Source organism: Brassica napus, chromosome C1, assembly GCF_020379485.1.
Source record: "Brassica napus cultivar Da-Ae chromosome C1, Da-Ae, whole genome shotgun sequence".
In the NCBI taxonomy this organism is placed as follows: Eukaryota; Viridiplantae; Streptophyta; class Magnoliopsida; order Brassicales; family Brassicaceae; genus Brassica; species Brassica napus.
The window spans coordinates 19,772,533-19,788,644 of NC_063444.1; the positions used below are offsets into that span (position 1 = coordinate 19,772,533).

The following is a 16,112-nucleotide window of genomic DNA, read 5'->3' on the forward strand; positions in this document are numbered from 1 at the left end:
CAATGTAATAAGAAACTTGAAAATTAATTTTCTCTTATGAATATGTATCTAAATTAAAAATGGTTTTAAAATACTAATTTTTATTCATATCTACATAATTAAATATGTGTAGTTCTGTAAGATTAATTAGTTGTACATCTTCTTGATAAGTTTTTTTCTCTTGTTGTTTAATAACATATACTTTTCAACAAAAATAATAATTTATCGTATATCCATTAAGCATAGTTACTATTAACGACAATGAGTTTTTTTTTTAAAACTGAAAAGGAAACTCATCATATCTTCCACTCAAAATACTTACAAAATTTGGACCTATCATTTTTATAGAAAATATAACTCTTTCTTGCTCGTTTGACATTTGAATAATTACGTTTAAATTATTTCTGAAATTAAGAAAGAAGTCTTTAAAGAAAATGAAAATAACCATCCAGTTCCCATGTTGACAAACGCATGAAACTAATAAGTGGACCGTGCAAGTCTTTATTCATTTTGGCACTAGTGGATCGTCCAAACAGCTTATTAAAAGCACTTTATGTTTGCAGTTCAAGAACGAGTAAAAGAGCGTCTTCCGCTACGTGGTACGCTTATACTGGCTAAGTGTCATCTAATTTTCCTGCAAAATAGCTGTGAATATATTAAATCTTTTAACTAATTACAATTTATTTGAAAATTAACATTTCCCGAAAATCCCGAAGATGACTGTGAGAGGGATATGCCCGATATTCCACGCCACAGTAGTGGAAGACTGGCGAGGATAAAATCGTAATCCCATCATTACGATTTTACTTACTGACAGTTTTTCCCTAAAAAGGATCTACCGCAATTACTAAAGATGGGTAAAAAAACAAACCACACCGTCCCACTAAGAGGGTTAAAGGGTAAAATTACATGTATCACGTAATAATAATTTTGACGAAAAGATATCACGTAATTAAATATGACGTGGCATCATCGCGTCTAGTCACACCTTTTCTTCTTTGGACTCTTCAGCTTCGTCTATCTCTGTGCACCTATATAATCAACCAATCTGGCTTTACCGTAAACAGAAGAAAAATTATTACTATAGTCGCCGGAGAAATGAATATTCCGGTTACTTTGACCTCTGTGACCGTTCATAGTATCGCTGTTTCGGACACTCGCCATGTGTTCCGTGAAACTCGTCGCTGTTAAGAAACTCCGTTTCCGTCTCTTAGATTTATTTTTTTCCTTCTCTTTGCTTCGTTTCGCCTTCTAGAAAATTTTGAATTAAACAGTTTCCCTAAGCTTTGATTCGTTTCCGATGAAGATCCAACCGACTGAAACAGATATTCCGGCGAGTAGAGACTCGGCTAAACCAGTGCTCAAGTCTCGCCTCAAGCGTCTCTTAGATCGACCGTTTACAAATGTTCTGAGAAGCTCAAACTCAGATAAACCACTCATCGAAGCTCAACACGGTCGAGAGCGAGATGGAGTCGTCTCCGAGTTCGAGCCGAGCTCCGTCGTTTTAGCGAAGATGGTTCAGAACTACATGGAGGAGAGCAACGAGAGGCAAGCTAAAAACGGACGCAATCGCTGCAATTGTTTCAACGGGAACAACGACGATAGCTCCGACGATGAATTCGATTTGTTCGGTTGCTCCGTCGAGTCTTTCAACGACGCTTATGACCATTTCAAGGTAACGTAAACCTCTCCTCGATCTTTGCAACCAAAAACTTAGTTCTAAGTTTAACGAATCATCCATAGAGCTTGATACCATGCGCGAGCGTCATGGAGAGGAATCTATCAGCTGATGCCGCGAAGATTCTGGAGAAGAACAAATCAGTCAAACGAAAAGATGATCTGAGGAAGCTTGTCGTTGATGGACTCTCAGCTCTTGGTTATGATTCCTCAATCTGTAAATCGAAATGGGATAAAACTCGCTCTATACCGGCCGGTACAATCTCTATGCTTCGTCTACTAACTTGTTGATGATTCTCATGAAATTTGATTTCTGAATTTTCTGAATTTCAGGCGAGTACGAGTTCATCGACGTGATTGTAAACGGTGAAAGGCTTCTGATTGATGTGGATTTTCGATCGGAGTTCGATATCGCACGGCAGACGAATGCATACAAGGCGTTGCTTCAGTCTCTACCGTTCGTTTTCGTCGGGAAGTCTGACCGGATCAGTCAGATCGTTTCGATGGTTTCAGAGGCGGCGAGGCAGAGCTTGAAGAAGAAAGGTATGCATTTTCCACCGTGGAGGAAAGCTGATTACATGCGAGCTAAGTGGCTGTCTTCGTACACACGAAACTCCGGCGATAACGCCCCGGAGCCGATGGTTTCGTCCGCCTTCGTCGCTGAAACGGGGATAGACTGTTCGGAGATTGAGCTGAGTTTCGAGGAGAAATTTTTGGCGTCGGTGAATTCTCCTTCCTCTCCTCTTAAGTCGGTTGCCGGAAGTGATGACGTGGCAGAGGCGGTGGAGAGAGAAGCCAAGGTCGTCACGGGATTAGCTTCACTGTTCAAGGAGAATCCCTAGAAAAGATTTTGAATTTTTCTAATTTTCCTAATTTCCTAGTTAAGAAACACGAGTAAAGTTGCCAAATAAAGAAAAAAAAAAGAAGAAGAAGAGAAAATCATATAAAAATATAACATAGAATATCTTTTTTTGTTTCTTTTTGACCTCTTAAAACTCTCTCTTTTCCATTTTCAAGGGGGGTTATTACGAGATATACATTTTTACTGAATTATGAATTATGAATTATTAATTATGAATTGTATTTGTGCTTTAACAGATAAAAAGCGATTATACATTTACCTAAACAAATAATATATATATTTGTGTGTGCTTTTTTATCCGCTATCGATTTTGTTCTAATATGATTTTCACGATTAAGTATTAAATGCCTTTTGTAAAATTGTAATGAACACCACATGAAGTCATGAACTACTATTTGCAACCAGAAGAAAAGAAAAACACTCTTCAAGAACATAGATTTATCAACACCATAAGTAATGGAAAGCAATACATACACCGAAAGCTGGAGTAGCACTTGTAAGTTGTAACAAAGAACGCTTGAATCGGCAACACCATACGTATATATCTATCTTACCGTTATGGAGAAATATCTTACCCTTTTTTATAGTAAGATTCAGTATTATATGTGTCCATCCAATCTGAAAACATTACATGTTCATCGAAGTATAAAACTTCGGTATTGTTAATTGATTCATCCTATGTAACCAACCAAACATTGGCGGAATAGATGCAATGGTCGAACTTCTGTTGCTTGTTTTAGTCATTTTGGAATATTTTGGCCAATGTATTTTATATTTTACCTCTGAAAATCAACTAGTCTTCAATGGTGCATATATCACAGTTTTAGATGGAGGCAGAAAGTAGGAGATTTACAAGATCATCAATCAACACGTAAGTTTCGCTCGGGATTGAAAAACAGAAAACTAGTAAAAGATATAAATCTCAAGAAAGAGTAAAAACATAAGGTTATATAACAAACTTGATAATTTATATCTTTGAAAGGCTGCCACAAATAATCATTTTAAAATACAATTATTATGTTGTTAAATTGTAACTGGGAAACTCCAAACGATTAAGACAAGTGCAGTTAAACATTTTGCTTTTTAGGTTCTTCAAATTGTTTTAACCTTTTAGGAAATAATATGTGGCCTTTGTTTAAGAACATGTTGGTGCAAAAGGAACAGAAGATTTATGACAACTCTAATCATATATTTTCATGAACACTATAATCAAATTTATTAGTGGAATAAGAAAACAAAGCATTTATCAGTGTCAGAAACAATAAAATAAAACACAGTACAGGTTATCAGAATTTATATACTATTATTTTACGATGACGGCAGCATTGGGGAAAAAAGAAGAAGAAGATAGTGTTTTTCTTTTCTTGATAGCCGTGGAGTGCAAGAGCTGTTCGTTTCAACAGTGTGATACTCCCTTACTGTATTTTCTTTTGTTTTTATTACTTTTTTAGATTATCTACTTGTTCTTGTAGTCATAATATAATTTCTTTTTTTTTTTTTTTTTTTTTTTTTTGCTAACCGAGTATCCTGGCCCCACCGAGGTGGTCCAGACTAGAGACCGAAGTGAGCAAGGACGCTGCCAGGGCGTCACCATGTGGCTCACCGTGTAACGGTCTTCGGTCTCGGATGCTGCAGCCCATATGTAAATTCCGCAGTGGCCAAGGCTCGAACCCAGGGGCGGGCACTCCAGCTGGAGCTCCTATACCACTGGACCAAAGCAACTTGGTTCATAATATAATTTCTTATGTCAGTGATATAAATTTCTTCTGCTGCATCATGTTTGATTTGCCTATATATAAATAAATAGATCAGATATGATGTCGATACAAACAAAATTAAGCAAAAATAAAAAGATCCAAACTTAAATTTCGACTTAAACCCCGTAAAAGAAATAAAAAAGAATGACCCAATATTCGTAAGAATATATGTCCATGCATTTTTTTTCTTCTGAAAAACTATGTCCATGCATTTTCCATTTCGATTTCCTAAATAGTGCTGCCAAATCTCTATTTTCATAATCTTTTAATTGATTTATGATTTCCTACTGAAGCATGTTATTTTTGTCTCTATTCATTCTTAAACTTTATATACATGTTTCTTCAATATATATTTCCAATTGAAAAATGTTTTTTCAGTATTTACACTGAAAGTTTGTTTCATTGTAAACTAAATCAAACTAGACTAAACAAAATCAAAAACCTGTTTTGTGGTCACGATGCAATGTTCTGTTGATCTTTGAAATGGAAAGATTAAGTTACGTTCTTTTTTCTTTCTTGTTTGGTTAGAAAATAAAATTTAGTTGAAGCTAGAGACCAACCTAACTTTGTTTCCATAAAGATGTGGTGTTGTGATCTAAAATAAGTTCTCTTGTAAACGATTAAACCATACCGATCGGTATGTAAATGTATTGCAATCATTCATGTGCTGGCACCAAGTAATCCATTATGTGACAATATAATACTTCTATAATTTTTTATGTCTCATTACAATACAAAGTCTATTTTTTTTTTTTGGAAACACAAGCATTTTACATACTCTAAATTATTTAATTGCAATAATTCTAGGTCGCATGAAGTGGGTAAGAACGGTTACAATAATTTCAGAAGCTGTGGACCCTCTTTTCTTTTCTTAATACTATACCAGTCTTTTTCAGGGATTTCAGGATTTGCCATTATATCTGAGAGTAGAAAATGAAAAAAATATTCCCATCGAATATTTAAACTCACATTATCATCATATTTTTCAACATCATTATTATCCTTTTAAACTTTATGATATAGTTTAGTAAATTACCCTCCTACAGTTATCGATACGTAAATGAATGTTTTGATATTGGTGTGATGATTATAATCATTAGCTCTGAACGAGTATCATCAACAAATGGTTGTAAAAGAGAGATATATACGCATATATATATCTATTGCATAATCTGTCCAGTTCTACACCAGTTCATATATACACCATAAGGACCATAACACTCAAGTCATCTAAACCAGAAGAACAACCGTGTAGTCCCTTGTTAGTTTGATTGCTTTTAGTAAGCTGAGTTTTTGTGTTGTGACGTGAGAATCGGAAGAATAAAGATTTACGCATTTACGCACAACCAACTCGTGATATTTTTAGTGTTACTATTTTATTGGATCTTCTTTGATTTCCTAATAAGACTTATCTTGTACATCATAGTCTATAGACAATGGATGTGTATTAATTAAGTACTTAGATGTCTTTTTATATTCATACATTAGTTGTTGGGCATATGGAGATTGCTTTCCTGAATGTCTACTCTGTTTGTCTTACTTTCTCCCAATCAGTTAACCTAACCATAGAAGTATATAAATATTTGCTTGATAAACATATACTAGCTACTCTTAACATCATAAAATTAGTTCTCAGTCTTCTTGACGACATTTTGTTTGAAGATCAAAAAACATTTTATAAAAAATTCCTAGAATATTTGTAACCAAGACATGTAGGGATTAAATAACGTGTTAATGTTTGGGGACCAACCTGCAAGATGACGAGCCTAATGGTAAAGAGACCTATCTACATCTACATTGACATGCCTAAAGTCTTACTAACATTATTGACCTAAAATTCAATATATACAAAGAGCCAATATGGTGTGATTACTTTGTGTGGCGCATGGACCTCATGGCCATGATCATGGGCTTGTTCTGTTATTCACAATTCACATGCCTCTCAGTTTAAATTTAAATCGACGAAAAATAAGATTTAACACTTTACAAGATACATATACACCAGTAATTACGAAAAGTGAGCACTGTGTTTTTCAATTATAAGTTATTAAACTATATAAATTTTACTTGATTAAAATAAATGTTGATTAAATAACTTTCTGATATAATTGGCATATTTACTTATAATGAAAAGATTCTACAAAAGAAGTATGGAAGTATAAAGAAGGGTAACAAAAAGTAAAAATAAAGGAAGAGGACCACATTTCACCACTTAAGACGTGAGAGGGAAATATGACATGAAAAATATGATGATGGTAAAAATTCATATTACAGATGAGTAATTCTATATGATGTTACTGTAAGACGTTTTAAAATTCATATTACAGATGATAGTAAAATTTACGATGATAACATATAAAATTGTCTGTCTCGCTATTTTTAGGATACATAAATACATAGACTTATCCGCATTGACATCAGACCCCGAATATTTGGTGAAATGTGGTCCTCTTCCTTTTATTTTCTTTTTCCTACTTTTTGTTCCATAACTTCTTTTTATTATTTATTTTAATTATTATGATTTTTCCTTCTGAAGGTAATTACAATAGTACCTTTTTCTTTTCCTTATTGAAATAGTATATGAACTGTGACAGAGTTTCTGATTTAAATTCATAATGATAGAAAGAAACAGCACGTAAAGACGAGATTACTCATTAGTCATTACTAGACTAAAGATCTTTTACAAAACTTATGTTTGGTGTACAGTGTAGACTGACTTTGGCTTCTTTTTGTTTTAACTTTTTCTTTTCACTTGCGTGGCTAAATTCTTCTACTTAGTAAATGTGAAAGTTGCTAAATAGATAAGAATTTCTGAAAAAAGAATTTCTGGACTAAAATAATATTTTCTCCGTTTCATATATGATGTTTTGGCTTATTACACGAAGGTTAAGAAATTTATATTCCTTTAGAAAATCACCTTTAAAGATATAGTTTTAAAACAATCAACTAATTACAAAAAAGACTGTAAAATCTAATTGGTTGAACAGTTTCCAATAAAATTAAAGTTAACTTTAAAACTTTAAAACATCTTATATTTTGAAACAACATAAATTTTCTAAAATTTCATATAATTTGAAACGAAGGAAGTACATTGTTGTTTAGGTGAATCAAATATTAATAAGAAAAATATAAAGAATGTTGCTTAGGTAGGCAGCAACACCCACATTTCTACTTTGATTTTTTTCAAGAGTGCAGATCTTTATAGTCAAGTATTCCTTATTCAAATCAGAGAGCTTACGGAAATTGATAAAACAGAAAAAAATGGAAGTCCAAAGATGCAACCACAATAGAATAATATATAAGATAAATCAAGAGACAAAATAGATACAACATCTATTGTTTTATTAGAAATCGCCTAAACAATCTATTACAAGACTTGCTTATCAGTTTTACATAGTCTGTTAACACCCTAACAACTACTATTACTATTGAAAGATTCTTATTCTACCCAAACTTGTCTCTCCATCATCGATATTTCGACGTCTGCTTCAGCACAACTCAAGAACACTCTTAAGAGATTTTCACCCTTCCTCTATAATAATTAGCCCTATTGTCTTATGAAATACACACGACTATATAGCCATTTTATAATGATCGCTACGTTCCCAAAACCCTTGTCCAACGAATCATGGAATGGACAATTTTCATTTTAATAAGAACACTTTTTTTTTTGAAATGCACTTATTCCTTTTTTTTCAAGGCATAAACTTGTCTCAAGTTTGTTTTCTTGTATTTTCTCCATGGTATAAACTTGCTCTTCAAGTTTATCCCACGTCCGCTGAACATCTTGCATCCACATGGTCTCCACCATTCTGGATGTCTTCTGATGCATTCTCTAACACATACTGCATCAACAACTATTTCAACGACTAAGTCAAAACATAAACCTTCAAGATTTTCATTCTCCACTTAAAACATCTTCCATTCACATGGTCTCTACCACTCCGCATGCATTCTGTATTAATGACTAATACATCGAACATCAGTGACTTCGTCGCCTAATTAGTCACAGAAACTATTGAATTCGCATCTTCACAAAAATCACATAATAAGAGATTAAATAAGTATATAAATTGGTTAGTATTGTTATGTTGGTTTTTGGGCAGATTGTTTCGTTTTGTTAAGGTTTAGTCTCGGAGAAAATCTGTTTCCGTAAGCTATGGTTTCGGGGTTAAATCATCTTCCCGCTGATGTTTGTATATTGAATGTTTCAATATAAGTATTCTAAAGTGAAAAAGTAGTATAGAAATAGAATCTGAGCAAAAAGAAGGTAATTTTGAAATCTGAGAAGCTTCATTAACTTCTCTAATCTACGACCCGTTACAGAAATAAAAGAAAAAGTACTGACATGGGACAGCTGCGAAAAGATCATGACAACCATTAATAGGATTAATAGTTTGGAAAATATAAATAGAACCTACCCAAAAAAAGAAAGTCAGAACTTCAAGTAATGCGGAATCAAAGAAAAATCTTGCAAGTACAATGGATTTAGATAAATACTTTTAGATCAATTAATACTATTTTAAAATTTCTTAGTTAGCTGAAATGTAGACACGCATAATACAGCATACTAGGCCTGAGACGGATCGGATATCCGGACACTTTTAAGGTATCCGGATCCGAATCCTTATCCGGCGGATCCATAATTTTACTATCCTTATCCGGATCCGGGGTTCTCGGATATCCGGGTGTGGGATATCATTTGAAAAATTGTAATATCCGGCAGATATCCGGATCCGGATTTGGATCCTTAAAATAAATAAAAAATAATATTAATATATAAAAAAATATTTAAAATAATTTAAAAACAAAAAATATATAATGTTTTTAATTATTTCTATGTATAATATTACAAAATTTACATTAAATTTATATATACTATTATAAAAATAAAAATATATTAAATAGATTTATTTTTATATATAGATATTACTATTTTTGAAATAGTTATTAGTAAAACTTACGGATCCGGATATCCGAACTAAAAAATTAAGGTATCCGGATCCGGATCCGGCTTTGACGGATCCAACATTTTACTATCCGGATCCGGATTCGGCCCCTCCGGATATCCGGATTTTCGAATCGGATCCGGATCGAATCTCGGATCGAATCCGGATTTCGGATAAAAGTCCGAGACCTACAGCATACTAACATTTAATAAAAGCAAACACTTGATGTGTGGAGTGTAAGTAAGGTCTTTGTTCGTTACATGTTTCAACATCCTTATCAAATCTTTTTCTAAATTCAAATCAGTTTATTTAATAAATGGAAATTGGCAAAAATAATAGGTTAACAAGGAAAACGAAATCGGTGCAAAAAAAAAAACTATTTTTGGGGATTTGTTAAGGATTTCGGTTTCAGTACTTTAGTAAATACTTTGGAAAAAAGTTAATTAAAGTTTGTTTTCGATAGAAATTATAAAATTTAGATGTTTAGTATTTCAAATTTTTTTTTTTTAAGTGTTGTCAATCTTTGTTTTGCTAGGGAAGTGCAAGAGTTCCTTTTTCAATTCCCTAGTAAAACCTGAAAAACAAATATTTTTGGGAATTTTGTTAAAGATTTCGGTTTAATAACTTATTCAACATAAAATATAATTTGGTAAATACTTTAAAAACGAATTGATGTTCGTGTACGAAAGAGAGTATATTGTTTAGATATTAATTAAGTATTTCGAGAAAGTTATTTTTAGGTCCGTAAATTTTGATTATGCTAGAAAATTGCGAGAGTTCTTTAGAACATCGATTATGCTAGAAAATTGCGAAAGTTCTTTAGAACATCTCCAATAGTACTATATTTTTAGAGTAAAAAATATTCTAATGGTACTCTGTCTTCTACTCTATAATAGATTAGAAATGAATTTATTTTATAAATAGAATAAAAAAATAAAGTATTATTGGAATAGATTTCAACCCCTATAATAAATTATTCTATTCTGAAAAAAAAATAGAATAAACCATTGAAAAAAATCTTATCAGTTCTTTTGCAACTGAGAGGGAATTGCTAGGGAACACTTGCAATTACCTAACAACACCAAAAAAAAATGTACCTTGGCATTGAAAAAAATAATTGAATTGCATTTTCGAAAAGGATTATAGTGTTTAGATGTTAAGTATTTTGGGGAAAACATTTTAAATGCTGTGAAACTTCGTTTTGCTAGAAATTTGCTAGGGAACTATTGCAATTGTGAGTGAATTGATAGGAACCCTTGAAATTTCCTAGAATGACCAGATAAATATTTTTGGGGTTTCGTTAAAGATTTTGGTATCAATAACTTATTTAACATAAAAATATAATGTTTAAAATGTACTTCAATAAATATTTGAAAAAATAATTGAAAATTCATTTACTAAAAAGAGTATAGTATTTAGCTGTTAAGTATTTCGGGAAATTATTTTGAAGTGCTGTGGAATTTAATTTTGCTAGAAAATTACAGGGTCCAATACTTTTATCTAAATCCACCATATATGATTTTTGCAGGAAAATAAAAAAAGAGAAAAAAAAACTCTATTTTGAAGTTTCCAAAACTCTATATTTGAAGCTTAAAGGTGTTTTTCTCCAAAAGCAAAACTTCAAACTCAACTTTAAAACTATTTGTATTTTATAATATGAACCTTATATTTGTCATAACTAATTTGAATTCATAAAACTTTTGTAAATAACTAATACATATATAAACATATTACAACAATATTAATTAATAAAATATTCTATAAAAATTTAAATAAAAATAACTTAATTAATATTAAACTTCAAACGAATACCATATTATTCCATAAAATGACTTTCGTATTACATATATGATATATTAGTGCATTTCGAAGTAAAAATGGCTCTCCTCATTTTTACTTTGTAGATTACGAGCTAAAAATTGTTGAAAACAGATGATATTGATACTTGTAATACATAAGATCGGAACAAGAAAGTAAAAGAGAAACATAAAATATTGCTAAAAGACCAATTTTTTTCGATGATATTAATACTCGTGAATATATTCGATATGAAAAATAAAGAATTGTAGGAAAAAGACATCAAAAACAACAACAACAACTATCTTCAGTTACACAAAAAAATTTGGACAATATTTGAAAATTTTGAAGGTTCCGGATCAAACTTACCTGACTGTTAGTGTTGTTGTAATATTTAAATTTGTGTATAGTTATGTCTTCATGTAATTTTAAAAAAACTTTTCTATTAAGTTTCTTTTATATATTATTGTTGTCTAAATCTAGTTTAAAATATTTTAAATCTTATTTTAAAGTTTTATTTAATTTTATGTGTTAAATTTTAAATCTCTAAACAAAAAATAAACAAGAAAATATTTATGAATCATAAATGTGATGTGCGATTGTAGGGTTCAAAATGCAAATAAAAATATGAAACTTCAAATGTGAAGTTTTGAGTAGTGAAACTTCAAATATAGAGTTTCACTCTCAAAACTTCAAATTTGAAATTCTTTTTTGGAGAACAAAAAATTTCAATGCTCTCATGCTAAATATTGTTTATGTAGAAGATAACATGAATCTTTGGGCTGCAATCAAATATAAGATAGAGTTTCAGGTTGAAATCGGAATGATATCATCATAGCTTGAGTTTCAGCTGAATAATGAGGCTCTTAATCGGAATGATATCATCATAGCTTGAGTTTAAACTCTCTTTATTGCTCTAAACTAAAAAAAAGGCTTCACAAGAGTTCGCTACTACTTTGATGATCAGACAAAAGTTTCTTCATCATCTTCTTCTTAACAACTTTCTCGAACTCAACTCCGGACAAGGACAAAACCTGATTCAACAACAGCGTCACTCGACTTCTCTTCACCAGCTCATATCTCGGCTTGATCCTCTCCTGAAGACTATACCCGAAAAACTGGGGAAACTTCACCAGCTCCGACTTGGGATAATCCATCGTCTGAAAGTAATCCCACTTCGGCATCAGATTCTCCCTCAAGCTGAAAGTATACAAAGCTCCGTATCTAGATATCATGATCCCAATCTCATCTATACCATAACCTTTCTGGAGGAAGAACTCAGTCACTGGCTTCAGGTTCGTCTCTATGCTTAAACCAAACGTTTGTGGACATCGATGAAGGAGAACCGCAACGTCGACGTTAAGCGACTTAAAATACTCCATCGTTGGACGTAGCTTGTCTTCCACGCTGTAAGACATGATGTTCGGACACCGAGTCAAGATCTTCCCAATCTGTTCTTCGGACAGACCGGTTTGAGTTAAGAAGTCAACGGTGGAGATAAGTTTCTGTCGGCTGTAAGTTAAGATAGCAGGGAAACGGTAAATGATCTTCGCCCACTGGTTCTTATCGATGCCTAACGTCTCCAAGAAGGCCATGGTCGGTTTGAGGTTATCGGTTAAGCTGATCCCGCAGATCTGCGGCCTTTTGCAGAGGATCGTTGGGATGTCTGACTTTGGGATGCCGAGGTCTAGAAGAAACTCCACGACTGGTTTGATCTTTCCCTCGAGGCTGTAGTAAGGAAACGCTGCGAATTTGCGGGTGATTGTTTTGATCTGCTCGAGGTTTAAACCGAGGTCGAGGAGGTAGAGTGTTTGAGGACGTAGTGCACCTTCTGTGTCGAGCTCGCTGACGCGAGACACTGCTCTTAGCTTCTTAGTGTCTGCAGCTGAATCCGTGAGACCACGAGGCGGTGCAAGTGCAGCTGGAGGTGAAGAAGAAAGGGGTCTATCTTCAGCAGGTGGTGGTGGATCGGGGAAGCTGACAACGAGGTCGGAGAGAAGATCGCCGTGTTGTTCATGAAGCTGTTCGAGGTAAGGAATGAGAGAGTCTCGTATCTCGAGTGTGGTAAGCTCTCTTCCTACGAGGTAACGGGCTTTGTGAACAGAGTGGAGCCTAGAGACTAAATGGTCGATGAAGAGATCGGATTTGTTGATGATCCTAACGGAGACGCTGTTGCTAAGACCTTGCTTCTTGAAGAAGAGGGTTAGAACGGCTTTGGCTTCTTCTTTCTCTGCTGCAATCAGGTTTGGAGGCACGGGTCTTGCGCTGTACTCTACTCTGTTCTTTATGCGAAACCCTATAAACCCCACATCCAAAATGTGAACCAGATTGTTTTTAAAAAGATAAGATTGTATCATTTTGACCACTCACTCACCAAATGATTCTTGTCGGAAAGGGAGTCTTCCCGTGAACCAAAGCTGTGCCCTGCAATTACTAAAACCAAATGCAATTGAAAACATTTCGGATAGATAAGAATCAAACAAGATGAGCAGTTCATATTTTATTAATCCAGATTGAATTATTTTATAAACAAGTGAAGCTGTAATAATAACTAACCTCGTACAGGGGTTGTCTCTTCTAGCGATGAAGAAAACCTCCGACGGTCCTAGCTGACTAAATGTTTGCATATCTCTACAAGTGGAGTCCAGTATGTCTGAAAATTAAAAAAAAAAAGAAAAGAAAAGAACAGACAGAGAGCAATTAATTCGATGAACTAGGAAAGATAAATGATTTAAGCCATAAGCACCAAAGGAAGCAAGGAATCGCAGAAAGATAGAACAAAAGAAAGGGGAAAATCCAAAGCAAACGACTCACCTTTCGTTGTGAAACGTGGATGGTGTGAAATTTTCCCGAGAAAGTTACAGCGAGCAGAGGAAAAATATCAATGCAATTCAGATAGAACCCCTCACTGAGAAACGACATATGATTGGAGAACGAGTTGAATCTGCGATTTTGTTTAAAGACAAAAGTTTCTCCTTTATCATGTCAAACTTTCTAAATTCCATAAAGGCCCATATCTTATTAACTTGGGCTTCCTTCTAATTTCTCAAATGTCGACACCGTTTTCCACCGACCAAACTAGTCGATGTTCCAGGTTCTGATCAGGTTTATCAACAGCTTTGGTGCTCATTAGATGAGATTTCAATTTGAAATGAATCGGTGATAACTAGATTAGCATATCTTCAATATATTACTTAAGATTGAATATGTTCGTAATACATCCTCTCAGACAAGGATGAATGTGCTAACTTTGGACTGATTAAATCAGTTACAGCTTGGGTTGAATGCATGGATCTCTAACTCTTATACCATATTAAGTTATATTAAGTTAGAAGAACTTTAAATCTAAAACTAATTGGTGATAAGTAGATTGACTTATCTTCTTCGTCTATTATTTAAGATTTTCAATCACAGTAATCATTTTGATGGCATGCCAATAAATTTTCAAGCTTCTTTTTAAGGTCTGTTGCAATAGCATAATACGATTAGAATATATCATGCGACTAAATGACTCTTTCTCTTTCGCTCAATATCTCTAAATGTTGATGACACACTTCTTGCTATATTATCTCGACAGGCTATTCATAAGTGTCCACAAGATGAAGTAAAAAATCAAGTAAAGAATGAGTGATGTTTGGATATTGCGGGGTATTAACCATACCATAAAGAGAGTATATTCGATATTCATGATATTATCATCGAAGAAGAGCCATCGTAAAACAAAGCCAGCTTAACACTTCCTCTAATATGATGCGTTTCCCTAGACATGTCGGCGAGAGGCTCAGAACAGGGTCATGGCAAGCAATGTCTACGAACTGGGGCAGAATTGGCAGAGCAGGCCAGAGCTTCTCCTTCCAGTCGTTAGCAATGACGTGGCTTTGTCTAATTAGCAGTTCGGACAAATCTTTCAAGACTGTTAGTTCCGAGTACACACATCATTCTTCGTTTGTCTGCTTTCGGGTGTTGATGTGGCTGTTTATTGCTGTGGTAATTCTTAAATTGTAAGCATCCGTTAGACTTAGTGTAACATCCCGATTTCTGATATGTAAAAAACTTAAGAATTGATTTGGCTGTCTATGTTACTAAAGTGACTTATTTTTTCAGGCACACATCCGTTCAGAACTCCTGAATTAAGCGCACGAAAAAATTAAGATCATGGGATGATTGTAGATCAATAAACAATACTGTTTGAACCGAAAACGGTGTGTTTTGTCGGATTCATACAATGAAGAATTTAAGAAATAGATTTCTTAAATTCTTGAGGATTAAGAGAAATCAACATAGAAATCAAATGGAAAATGAACATTAAAAATAGTTTATTGATCAAAGATTGTATTACATGTATGATTACAAGTGTAAATTAAATCTAAGAATTCATAAACTCTTTGTAAAAAGTGTTCTAGGTATAAAATGGAGAAGAGGAGATCCTTTGATAAATAGATGTGTGTCTCTATTTATACAAGTAAGAAGCTAGGGCTTCATAGTAAAATGAGCCTAATTCAATGTCTAATGGGCCTTGAGGGAGGATGTAAATCCACCCCCAACAGTAAGCCTCCCCCAAGTTCGTTGAGAGAGACGAAATCGATCTCTGCGAACTTTACGAATAGGGTTTAGGAGACAGTGAACTAGACTAGGCACGTATCCATGTCGCAGATGATTGTCATGAACGGGCCGTCATGGTTAGTGTTGGACCCGAATATGACCCTCAGGTGAGGTACCGATAAGCGTGAGCTAGCATGTGGGTTGCGATAAGCCCATCATAACAAAGGGAGCTGAAAGCCGAGCTGACGACTGGACCTGGGAGACATCATAGCAGAGGTCACGACAGAAAGTGAGCTAACACCATAAGAGACTCGGTCAAGAGGAGCCTAAAGCGAGCTCCGTAATTGAAGCCAAATATCTAGGAGAATAGTTGAAGGGTTGCCAACGAAACCTAGACTATATAAAGATGGAGAAGATAAAAGACAAAAGGGGATCTCTTTTCCATATATCAACTTTTGTACTAGATTAAAAGCATTACGTATTCTTTAGCAGTCATCTCAAGATACATTCCTTTGTATTCATCATCTTTCAACTCATCAATAAAATCAT

General features: G+C 33.9%; 2 protein-coding genes across 3 annotated transcripts; one reads left to right on the plus strand and one right to left on the minus strand.

Annotated features, from left to right (window-relative positions):
- The first annotated feature begins 619 nt into the window (after positions 1-619).
- Positions 620-2,810, plus strand: LOC106369183. Its single transcript, XM_013809289.3, has 3 exons — positions 620-1,654; positions 1,723-1,912; positions 1,990-2,810. Exons 1-3 carry the CDS (start codon positions 1,280-1,282, stop codon positions 2,496-2,498), a joined length of 1,074 nt encoding a protein of 357 aa, XP_013664743.2. The 5' UTR covers positions 620-1,279; the 3' UTR covers positions 2,499-2,810.
- Positions 2,811-11,912: 9,102 nt separating this feature from the next.
- LOC106369182 (transcription termination factor MTERF5, chloroplastic) lies at positions 11,913-13,987 on the minus strand. Of its 2 annotated transcripts, none has more exons than XM_013809288.3 (4): positions 13,836-13,987; positions 13,578-13,674; positions 13,396-13,445; positions 11,913-13,317 (listed from the first exon to the last, which is right to left on the minus strand). In XM_013809288.3, the coding sequence occupies exons 2-4, from the start codon at positions 13,646-13,648 to the stop codon at positions 11,957-11,959; spliced, it is 1,482 nt and encodes a 493-aa protein (XP_013664742.1). In that variant the 5' UTR covers positions 13,649-13,674; positions 13,836-13,987; the 3' UTR covers positions 11,913-11,956. The 2 variants fall into 2 exon arrangements, with proteins under 2 accessions (XP_013664742.1, XP_013664741.1); XM_013809287.3 differs by having other exon boundaries at positions 13,396-13,454.
- Positions 13,988-16,112: the final 2,125 nt, after the last annotated feature.

Excerpts from the sequence above, each read along its gene's own strand:
- LOC106369183 (XM_013809289.3), top strand. The coding sequence starts at position 1,280 with ATGAAGATCCAACCGACTGAAACAGATATTCCGGCGAGTAGAGACTCG. Across the intron at positions 1,655-1,722 it reads ACGCTTATGACCATTTCAAG|AGCTTGATACCATGCGCGAG; the intron begins GTAACGTAAACC and ends AATCATCCATAG. Across the intron at positions 1,913-1,989 it reads AACTCGCTCTATACCGGCCG|GCGAGTACGAGTTCATCGAC; the intron begins GTACAATCTCTA and ends TCTGAATTTCAG.
- LOC106369182 (XM_013809287.3), bottom strand. The coding sequence starts at position 13,648 with ATGCAAACATTTAGTCAGCTAGGACCGTCGGAGGTTTTCTTCATCGCT. Across the intron at positions 13,455-13,577 it reads AGAGACAACCCCTGTACGAG|TAATTGCAGGGCACAGCTTT; the intron begins GTTAGTTATTAT and ends ATTTGGTTTTAG. Across the intron at positions 13,318-13,395 it reads TTTCCGACAAGAATCATTTG|GGTTTCGCATAAAGAACAGA; the intron begins GTGAGTGAGTGG and ends TGGGGTTTATAG.